The sequence below is a fragment of the Gigantopelta aegis genome, chromosome 4 (genome assembly GCF_016097555.1).
Source record: "Gigantopelta aegis isolate Gae_Host chromosome 4, Gae_host_genome, whole genome shotgun sequence".
Taxonomy (NCBI): Eukaryota; Metazoa; Mollusca; class Gastropoda; order Neomphalida; family Peltospiridae; genus Gigantopelta; species Gigantopelta aegis.
The window spans coordinates 113,851,153-113,869,484 of NC_054702.1; the positions used below are offsets into that span (position 1 = coordinate 113,851,153).

The following is an 18,332-nucleotide window of genomic DNA, read 5'->3' on the forward strand; positions in this document are numbered from 1 at the left end:
TTCTTCATACTATGGAATTTATTGCAAGTTATTTATTTCTAAGACAACTGTTTTCTAAATTGCACACAAAAATAATATTTTTAAAGTTATTTCCAAAACAATTTTACCTTTCTTCTTACGTGAAACTAAACTAATTATTTACTCAAAACATTTTGTGTAGGAGAATGGGATGGACCATAGTAATCAAATGATTTATGATTAACTGTGTATTATTGCATCTTGCAGATATGTTAAAGAAAAGCGTCCCACGATCTCTCCGAACTTTAACTTCCTGGGTCAACTTCTCGAGTTTGAGAAGCAGCTGAAGATGGAGAACGAGAACGCTGGTTCCAGCGGCAGGGAGAAGAGTCGCCGGTCGAAACCGTTCGTGATGGACCTCCAGCTGTGCAGTCCGCCCTCCCCGGGAACCAAGACCGTCAGCAAGTCCTTCTCCTTCGACAGTCTCTCCTTCGACAGGTCGTGGAGTAGAGAACTGATGTCTGATTCGAAAAACATATTCCTAACGTCAAGGGAACGCAAGTCGTGCTGTGATGTGGGTATCGATCGTGATGGGGACGAGGATACCACTCCTTCGGTAATGTGTGTAGATGTAAAAAGTGAGTCAGTTCAGTTTATAAAGGATGAGATGGTCCAAACAAAAGAGAAAAAACTCTTTGTGAAACCTCCAGATAGCAATAGCTTGTCTGCCAAGCCAAGTGATGCTCTGCCTAGCAGACCTCTTACTGATGGCGAGACATTTAGCTTACCACCAGTGGATGAACGGTTAGAACTGCCACCAGATTTTCTCACAGCGAAAGTGCCCTATTTAGAGACTAAAGTGGTGAAAACTGAGAAAAAGTCAAGCTGGCATTCAGAGTCAAAGACTGTTAAACTTGAAACAAAGACATTAAATTTGAACAAACATAGCTTTTCATTGAATTTATCCCCTTCATCGTTGACACAGCAAGCAGTGCAATCCACCTCCCTAACGCCATCCCCCAGCAGGCAGTTCATACTATGTGGCATATCAAACGGGTCAGACACACTGGTGTCGAAAAACAAGTTGAAAACTCTCAAAGAGCTGGAGCTACCTCCAAAGATACTTCACCTCTCATCTCCAACATCAGCTATGGCAAAGCTCAATTTCCATCAGTCATTTACTGACACATCTAGTGACAAACATAACACAGTAACAGACAGTGCTAGTGTTGAAAAACACTTAAAGTTATCCGATTCAGACACATCAAGTTTCAAGTATACTATTGATCACAACTTCGACACACAAGAGACGGACACTGGCAACACTCATGTGAAAAAGATCCCAAATGTTTTAGTTAGTGATTCAAAATATACTATTGGTCAGAGTGTTGAGAAGCATTCTGAGTTGTTGAACTTCCCGTGCACATCCCTGGACAAACTGAACTTCACTCCTTGCCTGGCCAGTGATGAGAGCCCGGTGTGGCCCAGACCTGCGAGCACGAGGCAGTCAACGAGTTCAGCATCTTCCGACTCGGGCATCCTACCTGACCAGATCTCCCCCGTGTCCGTCAGCAGTCTCAGTTCGTGTGGCAGTGCCACCATGTCTGTGACAGCCTCGCCCATCAAAACAAACTATGTGCCGCGACGCAAGAAATACGAGTCTGTTGTCCGCTCGCTGAGTTCTCCCATCTCAGAAACGAAACCCACAGACCAGTCATCACCCATGTCCATCGGCAGCAGCAGCTCTGCTGGGTCAGGTGTTCAGTCTCCCACTGCATCATCATCCACTGCCAAAGTGAAGTTACGTTCGCGGGAAAACAAGGCCAAGAGGCCAATAATCAGACCCAACAGTATTGCATTCTCAACATATCCAACGTTCGACCTGGGAACAGAGTCGCAGCATTCCTCCGATTCGGGCAGCATTTCTCAAGACGACTCCTCCGAGGCTTACATGTTACGTAACAGCAAGAAATCAAAACAGACCCACCCCGAAGAGGATTCCGGGAAGCCGTTTCGCTGGGGTCGGTATTCCGAGCGCGAGGTGTACAAACAGATTACGGCGGCCATGGAGAGCGCTATGCTGCGGACTAAGGCTTACGAGGAATCACGTAAAGCGCGCAGCCTGGACGATATCCTCAGTTCGGAGCACGCGGTCATGTCTAGTGATTGTATTATGTTTGGTAAGGTTCCGCAACACTGCGGCGGCGTTGTCATGGACCCGTTCCCATCCCCGAACGCAATGTTTGAGCACATGCCGTGTCGGTGTCGCGGCTCCTCCGACCCATATCAGTCTAACAGCAGCATTTCCTCGAGCGGCAGCCACAGTTCGCTGCACGGAAGTCATGAGATCATCCAGGTATCGTAGTGTTAGCCCCATGTTTGACCACTGTGCAATGCTTATAACACGGACACTTTGATATCCCCTTGGTTTGGATGCTTCCTTCTTAATTTTCCTTTTTTCAATTTGTTTTCTTTGTTTTGTTTGTTTTTACAAGTGTGTCATTAGTGACTGAATGGCTAATTTATGCAGTTTCCTTCGTTTTGTTTGTGTTGTTTTAGCTTGTCAATGTTTTGTTTTGTTTTATTATTTATGAACATTGTTCTTTTGGTTTTAACAATATTTACCCTGTAGCTTAATGGACTGTTTAAGTGGTATCCAGATTTTGTTGGGTACATTAGCTTGTACTGAAAGAAATAAGGGAACACTTGAATATTGCAAACCAAATTTTATTTACTATGATTGTCACACTGTGTGTATAAAAAAACCCTGCAGACATTGGTGTCAAACTGACTTTCAGAATTCTGGGATTGACTTTGAGTAACGGGTTCACTTCCGGACTATAGATGAGGGTTGGATTCCTTATTCATTTATTCATACATTTATATTAAGGTTCAAGCATGCTGTCCTGGGGAAATACCTCGACTATCTGGGTTGTCTGTCCAGGACAGTGGGGTTAGTGGTTAGTGATCCCTTATTTCTTTCCATCAGTATATAATTGTCATCTTATAAAATACCAGTCTATCTTCAGGTTTTTACTATCAGCTAATCTGAATGTATACTTTAAAGATTTTTTTTTTAATCATAATTTTTAGTAGAACCATTATTATGTCCTTTATAATAAAATAAAAATTCTAGTTATTATTATATATATTTTTTTTTAATTTCCAACTGACAAGATGAATAGTGTGCTCTCTTACAGTGATTCAGTTTATCAGAGTTCAGTGTATTATTTAAATGTCTTTAGGTGCCTTGCTGTTCAGTGTGAGAAAACCCTTTGATTTAGACTTGGAGACTACTGAAATACTGTCACTTTTACAATCTCTCATTTTCATTGCCACTTGGTTTACTATTTGCAGTTTGGAAGTAACAGAATAGTATAATCAGTTGTCATAGTGAAGGCAATGTTTTAATTTAAGCTCATATTACTAATTAACTTGTCAAGTCCATTCAGCTACATTTAAGGTATGTTTTGTATGCATTACTTACATGTAGGTCTGGTAAACCTATGTTGTTTCAGTAAAGGTTATGGTGAAAATGTCATACCATTTGTTGGAGTTTTTGGGAGTGGGGCATATTATATAATATGTATGTTCTTGATGGTGTTTGTAAACTCATTATTAATATTAAACTTGTCAGTTTTTCTCAAACATTTTTGTGGTACAACATTTGTTCAGTATTTAGGTAACTATGCACATGCACATATTTTAGTTTACTACATTGATCAAATAGGACTGATGTTTCTTCAGGGGTTTTTTCCTCCATCTTATATTTTTCCATTAGCAGCAAGGGATTTTTTATATTGAATTTCTCACAGACAGAACAGTACATACCACAGCATTTGATAGACCATTCACGGGCACTGGTTGGGACAGGAAAAAACAATCTGTGAATGGGTCTACTGAGGGGGTTTGATCCTTGCACCCAAGCACCTCAACTGAGCTAGATCCCACCTCCTAAATGGATTAAAAATAATGCTGGGTGTAACCACTACACTTAACTGGCCTGTTGATTAAAAATAATGCTGGGTGTATATGTAACCACTACAATGAACTGGCCTGTTGATTAAAAATAATGCTGGGTGTATATGTAACCACTACACTGAACTGGCCTGTTGATTAAAAATAATGCTGGGTGTATATGTACCATAACCACTACACTGAACTGGCCTGTTGATTAAAAATAATGCTGGGTGTATATGTACCGTAATCACTACACTGAACTGGCCTGTTGATTAAAAATAATGCTGGGTGTATATGTAACCACTACACTGAACTGGCCTGTTGATTTGATCATAATTCCAGGTGAGAAATTTCAAATAGGAAGAGCAGATCTACTCATTTAAACAGTAAGCTTTATAATAAAGCTATGATGAAAGGCAAGTGCAGAAACACTTACCACCCTAAATCTTGGAAATTAATGGATACATTTTTAAAAAAAAAGAAAAAAAAAAGAAAGAAAGAAATTAAATTAAATTATAGAAAGAATGCTGTTTAAGTAGATGAAATGCAGTGTCCAGTTTCAAAAGATTTCATACCCGTATGGACACTTATGATGTTTTTTTTTTATTACAAACTCTTAAATTATTTTCTGGCAGAAAACCTGAAGATCAATAAATCATTATTCATCTCTATGTAATCACTGAGCATTGAGTAACAGCGGGTTACTCTGCTTTGAAAATGTACAGGTTCTACGTTGGTGAACATTCTTAATACTTGATTTAGAATTTATTTCATTGTTATTCATTGAGATAAAATATTATCAAAAAATAGAAATGTATATTGAGGGTAACTAATTTTGATGACAAGTGTTTGGCTTTGATTTGTAAAATAATTAAAGTAGCATTATCAAGCTTTAGTTTGCATTTTAAATAAATATAAACTTGCATGTTATTGTGGTTACATACTTAAATATATTGGAAAATAATTTATAAATGGTGAACAAAACAAATTTAAACTTAAAATAGTATTTTAATGTTGACATGTGAAGTAGAAAACAGGTTTCTCAAGTAAATGAATTATTTTTTATTACAGGTTAGCTTAGAAATTATTGTTTTGTACATTTTTTGGATTATAATTAAAAATATAATCTTTACAACTTTCCGGTAGCAAAAGATATGTGTACATGTCAGTTTACAAAAATAATAATTCATATGATAATGCTACTTAAATTTTGGCATGAGAATTATTGTGGATGTAGTTGGGTTTTTTGTGTATTTCTACTCATGGTGTGATGAATTTTAAAAATATTTTAAACTCATTTTATTGTAATTGAGCACTATTTTTGTTGATTTTCTGAAGTATTACCTTTATCAAAGTACTGAACTAACAGTGATATGTAATTAGTTGAACAAAATGGCTGTGTTTCTGTATGCTACTAATTAACAGCCAACATTGTAGTAATAATAATACATACACTGTTGTAGAGGTGTGTAATTCACTTCTAGGTGACATTTTACTTTCATTTATGTCTATTTTGTTTGAAAACTGCATTTGAAGTTTAATCTCTGCTCACGACAAGTGCCACCAAGGCAGGTGGGACGGATAGGCTGATCTTTCATTAGTATACTATCCTTACTAGTGGCCAGTTGTCGGGTCAGGTTCTGCTACTGTTACTCCAGGCCTCCACTAAGTTAACATAACTGATTTACATTCCTTGTAACATTAGTGAATGATCAGGCAACATATTTTCGAAGCTATCTTAATGCTAGAATATTTTAAAACTGTTGAAGTCTGTGACATCTCTATGACAGTTTTAAAATATTGTAGTGCTAAGATATTTAAAAATATGGGCCGTGACCTAGCAAAATGGCTCTTATTGTGTTGATCTGTAAAAAAAACCCACCACCATCAAAATAGAGCTTACACATTTTTGGGGCAGTACCCCTTTTTAAGATGACAAAGTTTGAATTTGCAGACACCTTTACTCTTTACTGGACTGAAAACATCGGTGTTAAACAGGGTGCACTTCTTGTTGGCACTACTTATTATGGTATTTTGCACATGTTAACAATTAATACAGTGGTGGGCAGAGATGTGATCATAAGGATTTGTTTCTTCAGTAAATGACATATAGGTAATCCAAGATGTAAATATGAAATAAGAATACCAGTATACGTTACACCATTCCACAGAAAGTAATTGTAAAGATATATTTGTTTTTGTGGGTTTTTTCAATCTTTGATTGTTTACGGTTGATTATCATGTATGTTCATTTCTTTCAGCTTACTACACTGAATCATCAGCCAAATAATCATCATAAAATAAAAGGACTTGTAAGCATCTAGTTTTATTGTTATTTATAAGCAGTGTGGATTGTATCTCTCACAGCCTTTCCTTAATATGCGTGTGTGTATGTGCGTGTGCTGTGCATGCATGTCTTTGCATGTGTGTATAAGCGTGCATGGCTGCAGCAGGCTGTGGTCATATTCACCTTGCCTCATTTTTAATGTACATAATTATTGTGCAAAGTCAGGTATGTCACATTCACTGACAAGACTATAGTCCTTCCCATGGGGGAATGCCTTCTTTCATACTATGGAATTTACAAGTTATTTTTATTTTGAAGCCGATTGTTTTCTCACTTGCACACAAAAATAGTCTTTATTTTTTTAGTTATTTCCAACACACTTACTTTTCTTCTTACGTCAAACCAAACTGAAATTATTTACAAAAACATTTTTGTATGAAGATGGGATGAAGTATAAATATATTATTTTTTAAATTTAAATTTGCATACTGGACTAGAAATTACTTTGACAGATCTAGGTTTTCAAGGTTGAAGTTTTCAAAGTCTTATTGCTACTTTATATATAGCAATTCAACTGGGAGCAGCTGGAACTAAAACTCCCACTCACCCACTGAAATAGTATTGTGTTAAAATGTATATTAACTTCTGTCTCAGAAATACTGGCTCCAACAATTGTGAATGCACAGTAGTTTTTAGTAGTGACATTGGTGCCTAGGTCATTTGGTTTTCTTTCTTTTCTCTTCATTAGAACAATTAACAGAATGTACCTGCACATTGGTTGGTGACATGCTATTTCAGATACACAATCATACATCTTTGTTTTTGTTATTTTGCTTTTTTGGTTGTAGTATTTGTTTTATGCATCACATTGCCCTGTCTCCCTGTACCTGACACTGCTTGTGTTGTCACAGGTAAACCCAAACAGGAATCGCAGGCGTAATGTCTTTGTTATATATACAGTGAAACCTCTCTCAACATGACACACATGGGACCAAGGAAAAACTCATTTTAAGAGGTATCCGGTTTAGAGAGATTAAGTTCTGTACTGATATTTAAAAAGGGGCCATGAAAAATGTCCGGTTTTGAGGGAATTCCAGTGTACAGAGGGTCCTATTTTCAGGGGTTTCACTGTGTATTACAATGAGTAAAGGTTTGACACACTTCAAGATAAAAATATTTTTAAAATTTCACAAAAAAAGAAAAGAAAAAAAAAAGTATTATATATATTCAGCACTGTAAACACAAATAGTTACATATATTCATTAAACATAGTATTCTGAAGTAAACTACCTTTACTCTTTAATATATATTTAAGCATAGCATTACTCCTGGGATTGTTGTTTGGGGGTACCTGTTGAGTTGATGAAATATATTTATTTTATCAGATGTATATTTGCCACCCATCAAGGTTTTCTAACATGCACATCTTGTGTGAAATAAACAGTTAAAAATAAATAGATGGTGTTCATTGTTAGTTTTGTTTTCATTTGGTTTTCTTTTTGTATGATACCAGCTTTTGTGTTTTTATTATCACTTGCACTGTTTAGAATAATTGTCATAGTCTGATCCGCCGAGATGTGTTAACTTATTCTTTACAATATACCAAGTAATGTTGTCTGACACATTTATATCATATACACAATACATCAGCACTGATTTTAACAAAACTTGGTATTATGAAGTATGCAATTGGACACAATTTTACAAGGATTATTGCTTGCATGGTCTCAATACAAATCATGTACCTGGCTGTTCACCAAAACCCCCAACAATTTGCTAGTGGTAACTTTCAAATGATACGGTCTAAGACAAAGACCATCATATAACTTGCATATATGCACTTGGTACCAGTATATACTCTAATAAAATGCAAATGTATACCAGTTACATGATTTGCTGATAAATTATTATGACTATTATTATGTTCAGATATTAAACTACATGTATTACCCTGTACCTTTTGGCTAATTTCACCTTTAATACCCATTGAATACCCGTTTCTTTGCATATGCATAAAAAACAAAGCCAGACTGCAACAGTTTTGGTATATAATTCTCCATCTAAAATGTAATGCTTAGTGTTGACTCAGTTAGGAAATAGGTCTTTATGTTTATAACACAAAGCTGGAGTGAAAAACGGACTTTATAAATAATTAGCAATTTATGAAAACTGTTGGGCTTTTAGTAGTTGGTTTTGGGGTGGGGGTTTTTTTTGTGTTTTTTTGTGTTTGTTGATGTTGGTTGGGGTTGTGTGGGGGTTTTTTTTTTGGGGGGGGGGGGGGGGGGTTGTTGTTTCTTTTTCTTGCCTGCCTAAAGGAAGTATAAATATTGAACAAATATTAAAGGTCAAATAAATGAAATTCATAGGGTCTATAAAAAATATGCTATAAACACTGAATGAATATAAAAGGTGAAAGAAATGAAATTCAAAAGGTCTATAATGAAAGTTTGTAAGTATTGAATTAGATATTAAAGATAAAATAAGTCTTTAAATATTGAATAGATATAAAAGGTAAAATAAGAGAAATTCATAGGGTCTATAAAGACAACCTATAAATATTGAATTTGATATTAAAGGTAAGATAAGTGAAATTCATAGGGTCTAAAGAAAGTCTTTAAATACTGAACACATGTTAAAGGTAAAGTACCGGTAAGGGAAATTCATAGGGTCTATAAATATTGAATAGATATTAAAGGTAAAATAAGTTAAATTCACAGGGTCTATTAAAAAAAATCCTATAAATATTGAATAAATATAAAAGGTAAAGTAAGTAAAATTCATAGGGTCTATTAAAAAAATCTATAAATATTGAATAAATATTAAAGGTACAGTAATTGAAATTCATAGGGTATATAAAGAAAATCTATAAATATTGAATTGGATATTAAAGGTAAAGTAAGTGAATTTTGTTTACATGTTTGTGTTTTGTCACTGGTTACATGTGTTTAATTGTGTTTTTCTTTCTCTTGCAAGCCTCATCGTTGATGGTGGTAAGTCCTGTCTCGTGTACCTCAGGTTTGTGTGTGTGTATTTTGTCAGCGTGATGCGTGCCTTATCACTGGCTGCATTCTACAACAACCTCACATCTCGCCAAAGGAGTTTTTTCTTCTTCGTCTTTGTTTCCATAGTGATATTTGAATGTTAAAAACTTTGTTACTCCAATTAGGTTATTGAGGCAATGTGATTTTTTAAACATTTGTGATTGCACTTGATATTAAATGATTGTTCATTCCTTTATGTGTCTATGTGGTTCTGACAAAAAGTTGTAAAGCAACATATATATGAAACAGGTGTAATTATTTGTAGATGTCAGCTGTTTGTTGAAATGTGAAAGGTATACAATAAAGGAGGTCTATATAGTCAATATTTTAAATATGTAATCAAAGTGAAGCAAGTATTTTTATTTTGAAGTATACCTGGGCATGTTAAGTATTTAATGCAAATTACTCTTTCCTGTGATAGCGTCTTGGAATCCACAGATAAGCACTGTCAAAATGTATTCAAGATGTGTGTAGGCTTCACTGCCAATTGATTTGTAAATGTGTGCGTCATATAATTTGGATGTTAAAACACCATTTTTTTCATTGTTCCAAACAGGTATTTAGTTCCATTATGGTGTTTCGGTTCAGAAGACTAGCTAGTTAGTAGTCACCAGTTTAAACTACAGCACTACCAAACGAGGTTTATTCAAGATTAACGGAGTAGAGATAACATGTATTGACAGACATAAGTTAAGAGACAAAATGCTTGAATATTTTTAATTCTTTTTGGATTAATAATAAAAAAATATATATACATATTACCAGTGAATACTTTTAAATATCAACTTATCAAGTTATTTTCATTTTATATAAAGGTAAACTTTTAATGTAATTTGCATTACTTATTTTGTTACAAATAAAAAAATACAAACAATTTAAAATAAGAAATTTCCCCAAAAGTTTATTAATAATGTCAGGTGTAATATGATAATACCATATGGCAAATAAATAAGGGAACATTAGGCATTATAGACGGAATTTAATTAACTATTAGTGTCATAATGTCGGGTTTTGGTTAGGGTAATGTTGTGTATAAGATACAAAGATGTAATGGTGAGATTGAATGTCAGTAAAACTTTTATTTCCCTCACACCATGGATGAGGGGTTTGGTTGCAGTCACTCCTTCCTGTTAAGTGTTGGTGTGAACCTTATTTGTTTGATCAGTATGTCATAAACATTCATGTAAGAGCATTAATTTCTTCAGATATGTATACTATATGTGATTTTAAATCCATCGGAGTTGCAGAACTAGTCAAAATGTCTTACTGTGATGTTCTTTGGATATTACTATTATTTGTAAAAAAAAAAAATTGTATAAATGCAGTATACATATCATTTTAAAATCTGTTGTATTTGTAATTTAAAATTTATTTGTGGTAGTTGCATGCCACTATTGTTGTGAAATTATTTTCTCAGGACAGTTACTCTTAAAATTTAAAAATATAGGTACATGTAGTGAAAAACCATTTTAGTGTACACAACCTGTTGCAAATATACCTCACCGATATTAAATAGTTATATTATAATTTGTTTTGTTTATACCTTAAAATACGTAACTACCTGTTTCTTTTGGTAAAAATATAAAGCAGTTAATTGACTTACACCTTAGAAGACCACAAAAAGTGCAAAAGATTCTAAGTTTGATTTTGTCAATTCCTGTCAATCATTTTAACATGTCATAACTTAATTTATTTTATTGATAAGCATAGGAACACTATCAAAAATATCTCTTGGACTACTGGTATTTCTTTTCTTGCTGGTTGTGGCGATAATTTCTTAATTCCTTATTAATCTGTTGAATTTGGGTTTAGTTTTTGTAAAATCCAGCTAAAATAAAACAAATTAATATAAAGTCAGTCTATAGGAAATATTTGTAAAAATGTTATCAATGCAGAAATATCCCTGGCTTGTTAAAGACTTCCAAAAAGATTTCACAAATCTTGAATAAGCCGTTTGAATACATTCAGCCTGTTAAAACATTGAGCACTGTCTTGTCATACATCACCTGCAGATGAACTGCTGCAACTGAAGGCTGGACTGAAGTTTTCATTTGTAACATATTTTCATGCTTATATCCAATTATAGTTCAAGTATGCTGTTGTGGGCACACACCTCAGCTGTCTGGGCTGTCTGTTCAGAACAGTGGATTAGCGGTTTATTTGTATGCAACCAGACAATATACTGCATTATACGTTTTGCTTTAATTTTAAGCAGGACTAAAGAAGGAAGTAACAAATCAGTTTTATAAACCAGAAGGTAGAGAAAACATCTCAAAATTGGAACTCATATATTTAAACTACACAACAATTAGCATAGAAACATAAGCACTGTTGTTTTCTTTAAAGTGTTTTTATAGTCATGTATTTTCAAGTTCACTTAAGTCCAGAACTGATCCATACTTTGCAGCAAAGTAACAGATATAGTTTAACTTAGTCATAATAGCATGGTAGTTAGACATATTCACTAAGCTGTATTTATTTTTAACCTTTTTAAAAATTACTCGGATGGTGTTGTCCATCTGATAAGTTTTTCATTTCTTGAACCATATCTTGGATACTGATGCGTTCTGGACCATCAGACCTCACATAGAGGAACAACTTGGGATGGGTGTTGTGTCACATACGATACCATTACTAGGTCACGGTGGCCTACGTTTTATGGTTTAATGCACATGAAAGTGAATCCTTGTTCTGGGAATATCTTCTTTGTCAATTCATATAGGTTCTAGACACCTGATCTTGTATCACAGATAAACCACTTAATTTATCTAGATTTAGAACATCGTAGAAAATGTCTTGTTCAGCCTTTGAAGAAGCCAAAACAGTTAAATTTATCAGAAGTTGACAATACATTCATAAACTGTTTCTCTGCCAATATAAATGTATTATCATGGTTCCCATACTACAAACTGTTCCCTTTTTAATTTTAATTTTTAAACCTAACCAAACACACAAAAAATAGCTTCATAAATCAGACAGCAATTTCTCCAATAGGTGCAGTATCATCAGTAATTGGTCCAAAGTGAACTGTTAATCAATCCCATTACACAAACCTCAAATAATTATAATCAAGCCATACACCTAACACATTAATAAATGTGTGTTCTTCTCAATCAAACTTCTGATGGGTGTATCATGTACCTGATCGGTACTCTTGTTTTAAATGATTATCTTTTGTTTTAAATAACAACTCTTGTACGGGTATATTTTCACCATGTTTTATCCTGTTGTATGATTCAGAATATATGATGTTTGTGTTACAGTGTCTGTCTTCATTTAACGAAACATGAATGTATTTAATGTTGTTATCTTTTTTATATTTTTATATTTTATACTGTTGACTAGCAACATTTGTGTTTGTAAGTTACTGAAAATTCAAATTAATTATCATGTCTGTCACAGAATATTGTATTAACGACACAAAATATATAATGATAATACATTGTCTACTAAGGAAAAGTATTGATGAACACCAACCGTTTTAGTATTAATATTTATGCACAGCTTTATTTTACAGGCCTATAGCCAGCCTAGAATAGGGGATGGGTTGGGGGTTTTATTTTAAGATACTATACTGCTGTGGGGGTTTTGCATTTTATTTTTAAATATTTCAGCATTTAAACTTAAACTTAAACTTTGACGAACATAACATTTAACTAAATTATTCAGCAATGTTTGAGGTGCAATCTTGTTTTAACAAATATATATGTACAGAATTTAGGTTAATTTTGGTAAAGTCATTTGGTCTGATGGGTGTGAGATGGTCAACCAATCCCCTTGACTCCCCTGCTGGCTGTGGGTCTGTTTTATGTATGTTGCAGTTTTATGTAACACATTAGTCAGTCAGTGATCTCATGGAGGATATCACATGTATACGGAACACAGATCAGTTGTCTGCAGGTTTGTCTTTATGAATGGATGTATAGCCACGTGGAACTATTGGAACCCCTAAATCATCTTGTTTATATGGTTAGATTACTTCCACACCTATTAGGTCAAGGATTGCTTGTTATCAGGATCAGCCAGTCTCGTTTTATACAGCTCTAATGTTCTTCAGGTTTTGGCCAACACAGTGATACATTATATAAGACATAACTGATATTATATTGTTTGTTTGGGGGGGGGGTTATGCTTTTTTTTTTTACTACTATCATCACACTAAAACTATTGGCAATCTAAGCAGCACATTTCTTCATTCTTGATAGCTTTAGACTTTTGTTATCCTTGGGGGCACTCATAACCAGGGAAATAAAAATCATAATTTCATGTATTATCATACTACTGGATGATTTGCCGCTTACAACGCAATGATTTTGTAGGTACTAAATGTGATATCATCACGATTTGGCAAATATGCACAATGACATCACGTAGGTCAAAGTTTACATTTACATGTCTAGAGCTGTCTTATTGTTAAATTTGCAAAACAAATTTATTTTAATATAATTCAGTACAGATTTGTTTTTAAACAGAATAAATAGAACTTTAAAAAACCCCAAAATATACACCCATGAACGTGAATAATAATAATAAATAATTATAGAGCAGTATGTAAAATACATGTATGTAACATGTTTCTAAATGTGTATGAATATCAAAAATAAACTGCTTTCGGAGATAAAAGTTGCTGAGGTAACAAATAGAGTAACAAACTCTATACCAATTATCAAATTTATGTCCCTCATGAAATTATTTTAATTTGTCACTTGTTAAAACTCATAACAAGTTAAAGTTATTTTACTGTGATCATAAATATGATAATGACTGGTAACTTGTTTATTAACGTCCATATATAGCACTGCCTGTATTGCATTTCTTAAACAAATTAAAACACAACAATATTTAGTACTGCGGCTGCAGTTGTATTTTACTTTTGTTCTGACAAAATTAATTTAAAAAATTGAAATAGTGTTTTAAAACTTTCTGAAACGTATGAAAAAGTAGTGTTTTAAAAACTTAAAGTTATTTAAAAAGTAAATTGTTTTAAAACCTTATGCTACAGCACCGTATCAAGTGTTCGCGAAAATTACGTCAGTAACATGGAAGCGCTTTTCTACCTTCCGCAAAATGCGTGTTTTTCCCCCAAGTTACATAAAACCAAGTCTTTTGATACAATCCCAATTTATAAAATTTTTACGTAGCTACACTGGTGACGTCATGAATTAGTCGTCTGGGCCCATATTTTCGAAGCTATCTTAGCCTACGAAATCGTGAAATCATCGTAAGCTATGACGTCACTATGGCGTGCGCTGTAGTGACGTCACAACCTACGACGGTTTTACGATTTCGTAGCGCTAAGATGGCTTCGCACAAAACATCGTAAGTCTATAGTTTTACACGTAAACGTAAATCTACGACTGAAGAGCTATTCACGAAACAACAAAAACGTAAGTTACGTGTGAAGTTGGATGTAAATATAAGAGTGCCTCCGGTTACAACTAACGCTGCACGTAAGTTGTGTACATATAATAAATCAAGCACGATCGCCGTTATTTACGGAAACTGGCAGCATTTCCAATAATTGAAGCAGTTTGCGATGGCGAACGCTCACGGATTTAACATATTTTTATTGGTGATCGAATGGATGTTTTCGACTCGGCCAATTTCTCCTGAGTTATCTTTTCCTTTTTAAGAAATATCCCTCAAGTTCGTACCAAAACGTGGATCCTCACCAATACCAAAATGCCATGGTTCGCCGTTCGCGATGTTATTTTCAGCAGACGACAAACGAAATTGCGTTTTGCGCATTTGTTATTTACCCGGTAGCCATCGTTTCTAATGTGGTTTTTTTTTTTATTTCTCCGATGAGTGTTAAATCGTCGATTTACGTCCAACTAAGTTACGTTTACATTTACGACCGTCTTTGAGAATAAGGTGCTTTTTGCACGTAAACGTAAATCTACGGCAGACGTTACTGCTACTCGTAGACGTAAGTTTGCTGATTTTAATCAAGGTAGGAGAGTGAAAGTTCATCCTGTGACAATTCAAAGAATTTTACACAAAAATAAGATTTTTAGGCGAGTTATTCGAAAAAAAGTGAACAAAAAAAAAGCTACTGTCGTGGTGCCTGGACAGGAGATGGTGAGAAGTTAATAACCAGTGGAGTCAAGTGATATTTAGTGATGAATCTCAGATAGTAATTGGCAAAAACCACCGTGTTTTTGTTTGGTGAGCTGCACATGAAGCATACCGTCCCGAATGCATGTCTGTTATGATCTGGGACTGCATTACATTGCATGGTGTCGGAACTTTATGTATGGTTAATCGAAACATTAATGCTGAAAAGTATCGTGAAATACTCGACAATCATCTCTGGCCTGTTTTATCACGACATTTTATCGATAAACCATATTGTTTTCAGGATGACAATGCACCTTATAGACCTCGATTAATCGAGGCATATAAACGTGAAAATAATATTCGTGGTATGACATGGCCTGCTCAGTCACCAGACTTGAACATAATAGAAAATATTTGGTTAAGAATGAAAAAAATACTGCAAAACAAGGCCCTAACCATAACAACGTCTGAAGAGTTGTTCGCTGCAGTTCTTGACATATGGGAAAATTTGAATTTGGAATATACATTCAAAGTTTATATTTTTCACTTCCACGTCGCATTATGGGTTGCATTCGTAACAAGGGACACTTAACCAAATATTGAGGTATGGTTATTAATTCTACTAGCCGAATTTTGTTTTTAAAATTTACATACTGACCGTGTTTACGTCGGCCATTTTGGATTATTGCGAACACTTTTGATACGGCGCTGTATATAAATTATTTAAAGGTAAAACAGGTAATTGAAAGTAAAAGTCAGATTCTCAGGCCAGTTTTTGTCACTTGTGATACATTTAAAGTGTTGTGATTTTTGTCACTTTAATAGATCTGTTGGCCGCCTCATACAAGCTACGATGACAGGTGAGCGAAAAATGTAGGTATACCATCATGGAAATCTACCTTTGTACTTAAGAAAGGAATGGAGTTTCAGTAAAATTTGTTTATTTATACTTGTTTACAGCATACCAGTCCTGTCAGTTGTTGTTTTACATCGGTAAAAATCTACAGGCTGTGCAGAGAGTTCTGGGGTCGACCCAACCCCGCTCTTGCGATTTTGTTTTGATTTTTACAAATTTATTACTTTTTTTCAATGTATATAATTTTTAGGGGAATAAGACTGGACCCTTCTCCCTTGGAAAACTTTGTTCACCCCAGTCTACACACACACACACACACACACACACACACATACCACATACACGCACGCACGCACGCACGCACGCACGCATATTATGTTCGATGGCTTAACGACGACTCCACCGAGGCCGGTTACACACGCCATAACCCATGCGCACACGCCCGATAATAGATCAACATCACAGGTATGGAACATCGATGATGACAAGTATTGTGAATTAATAGTTTTAAAATTAGAGGCGGATCTAGGAGCCTCAGGCCCCCCCCCCCCCCAATTTTTGTTTGCGATAGTTTATAATTTTATTATATATTAATTTTCATTGTTTTACGATCCCCCTCTACACCTCCCCCAAAGTTCCCTTGGCATTCCACCTCATGTCACCCCCCCCCCCCCCCCCTCCAAATGGATTTCTGGATCCGCCACTAGAAGAACATGTTTATTGCATAAAGTATTACATAACACTAACAGCAAACATATAATGAAAAATACAAATTAAATGTAGTCAGTGACTCGGTAAGTAAGAAGGCTAGATGAAGAAAATACATGAAAGTATAAAGCTGTGAGGAACGGATAAGAAACCAATTATAACAATAACCGGCGTCTCTGCATAGCAAGATGTACATAACCATTTTGCATAGCAAGATGTACATAACCATTTTAGGGGTATCACAAGACATTAGCCTATAAAACTTTTGGATATTTGGCCATCTATTGTAAATCTTATTTAAATTCTGTTGTCTTAATCCCTATGCATTGGGCAAACTAACACAAAGTAATATTCATCTTCTATAACTTTCATATTACATAATGTACAAAATCTCTGATCATAAGGTATATATTGTGTAAAGCCAGCTACCTTGTTTAATACTGCCGTATTCATTTCAAAATCATAAACATAGCCAATCTCGACGTTAGTCCTTCCCATCAGGGAATCATATGCGTACGAGATATGGGGGGGGCCTAAAATTCGGGCAAAAATGATAGATATTCGGGCAAAATGTGCTAACCTGAGACCTTTTTACCATGTATGATGTATTTCCATCATTCTACCCTAAAAATTAGTAAAAATGGGAGACCGTACCGGTTTACGCCTATGCAGGGAACGTCGTTTTCTAAGGGACCGTCCATAATTTTGAACATTTTCACGAGCGTACAAACCGTACGCTTTTGACCACCCCCCTCCCCCCCCCCCCCTCCCCCTAAAAGTGTACATCCCCAAATGAAAACATATTTTATTTCTGAGCGGATTGTTTTTTAAATTGCACACAAAAATAGTGAGGTTTTATTATTATTATTATTATTATTTCCCAAACACTGAACTGTCTTCTTTCGGCAAATTAAACTGAAATTATTTACAAAACAATGTTCATGGATGATGGGAAGGACTATCGATATTAAAATTAAATTAAACATATACTTACCGTAAATATTAAACTCCGATTCAATCTTCTTTGCCGACGAAAGCTGAGAATAAATTGACACAAACTAAAATAAATAATTTGTAACAAAAACTGAAACGCAACAGAAAACTGTAAAAAAAATTCAAATACCTTTGCCAATAAACCTATTTTGACAAATCGTAGATTATGTACTTATGATATCATGTTTCAATTCAGTTACGTCATATACACACCTAATTAGGGATTTTTGAAGCTAAACCCATCATAGACTGTGACGTCATTACAGTATATATTATAAGCTATGACGTCACTATATCACAACTTACGATGGTTTTACGGTTTCGTAGCGCTAAGATTGCTTCAAAAATATGGGCCCTGGACCCATACCTTAGGTCTCACTACACAGTAGACTTCTGGGTGAGAGTTCATACATCACGGTCCACTATAGTTCTTAATTGTGACATGTCTAGGAATTGGGGAAGAATTAAA

At 34.8% G+C, this 18,332-nt stretch overlaps 2 protein-coding genes across 8 annotated transcripts in view; one reads left to right on the forward strand and one right to left on the reverse strand.

Moving 5' to 3' along the window:
• LOC121371839 overlaps positions 1-12,506 on the forward strand; it is a 71,636-nt gene extending 59,130 nt beyond the window's left edge. For all 3 annotated transcript variants that reach the window (XM_041498031.1, XM_041498032.1, XM_041498033.1), the window contains exons 8-10: positions 226-2,314; positions 6,180-6,230; positions 9,179-12,506. In XM_041498031.1, coding sequence (XP_041353965.1) covers positions 226-2,314; positions 6,180-6,230; positions 9,179-9,190 — 2,152 coding nt within the window. In that variant the 3' untranslated portion in view covers positions 9,191-12,506. The remainder of the gene's footprint in view (positions 1-225; positions 2,315-6,179; positions 6,231-9,178) is intronic.
• The window catches only part of LOC121371841 (tubulin polymerization-promoting protein family member 2-like), a 33,794-nt gene extending 15,670 nt beyond the window's left edge, over positions 1-18,124 (reverse strand). The window contains exons 1-2 of one of the 5 annotated variants that reach the window (XM_041498036.1): positions 17,994-18,089; positions 17,865-17,907 (exon numbers count right to left, since the gene is read on the reverse strand). The gene's annotated coding sequence lies outside the window, so the exon portion shown is untranslated. Of the gene's footprint in view, positions 1-17,864 lie in introns of all 5 variants that reach the window. The other 4 variants (XM_041498041.1, XM_041498038.1, XM_041498037.1 and 1 more) reach the window with 4 other exon arrangements.
• Positions 18,125-18,332: the final 208 nt, after the last annotated feature.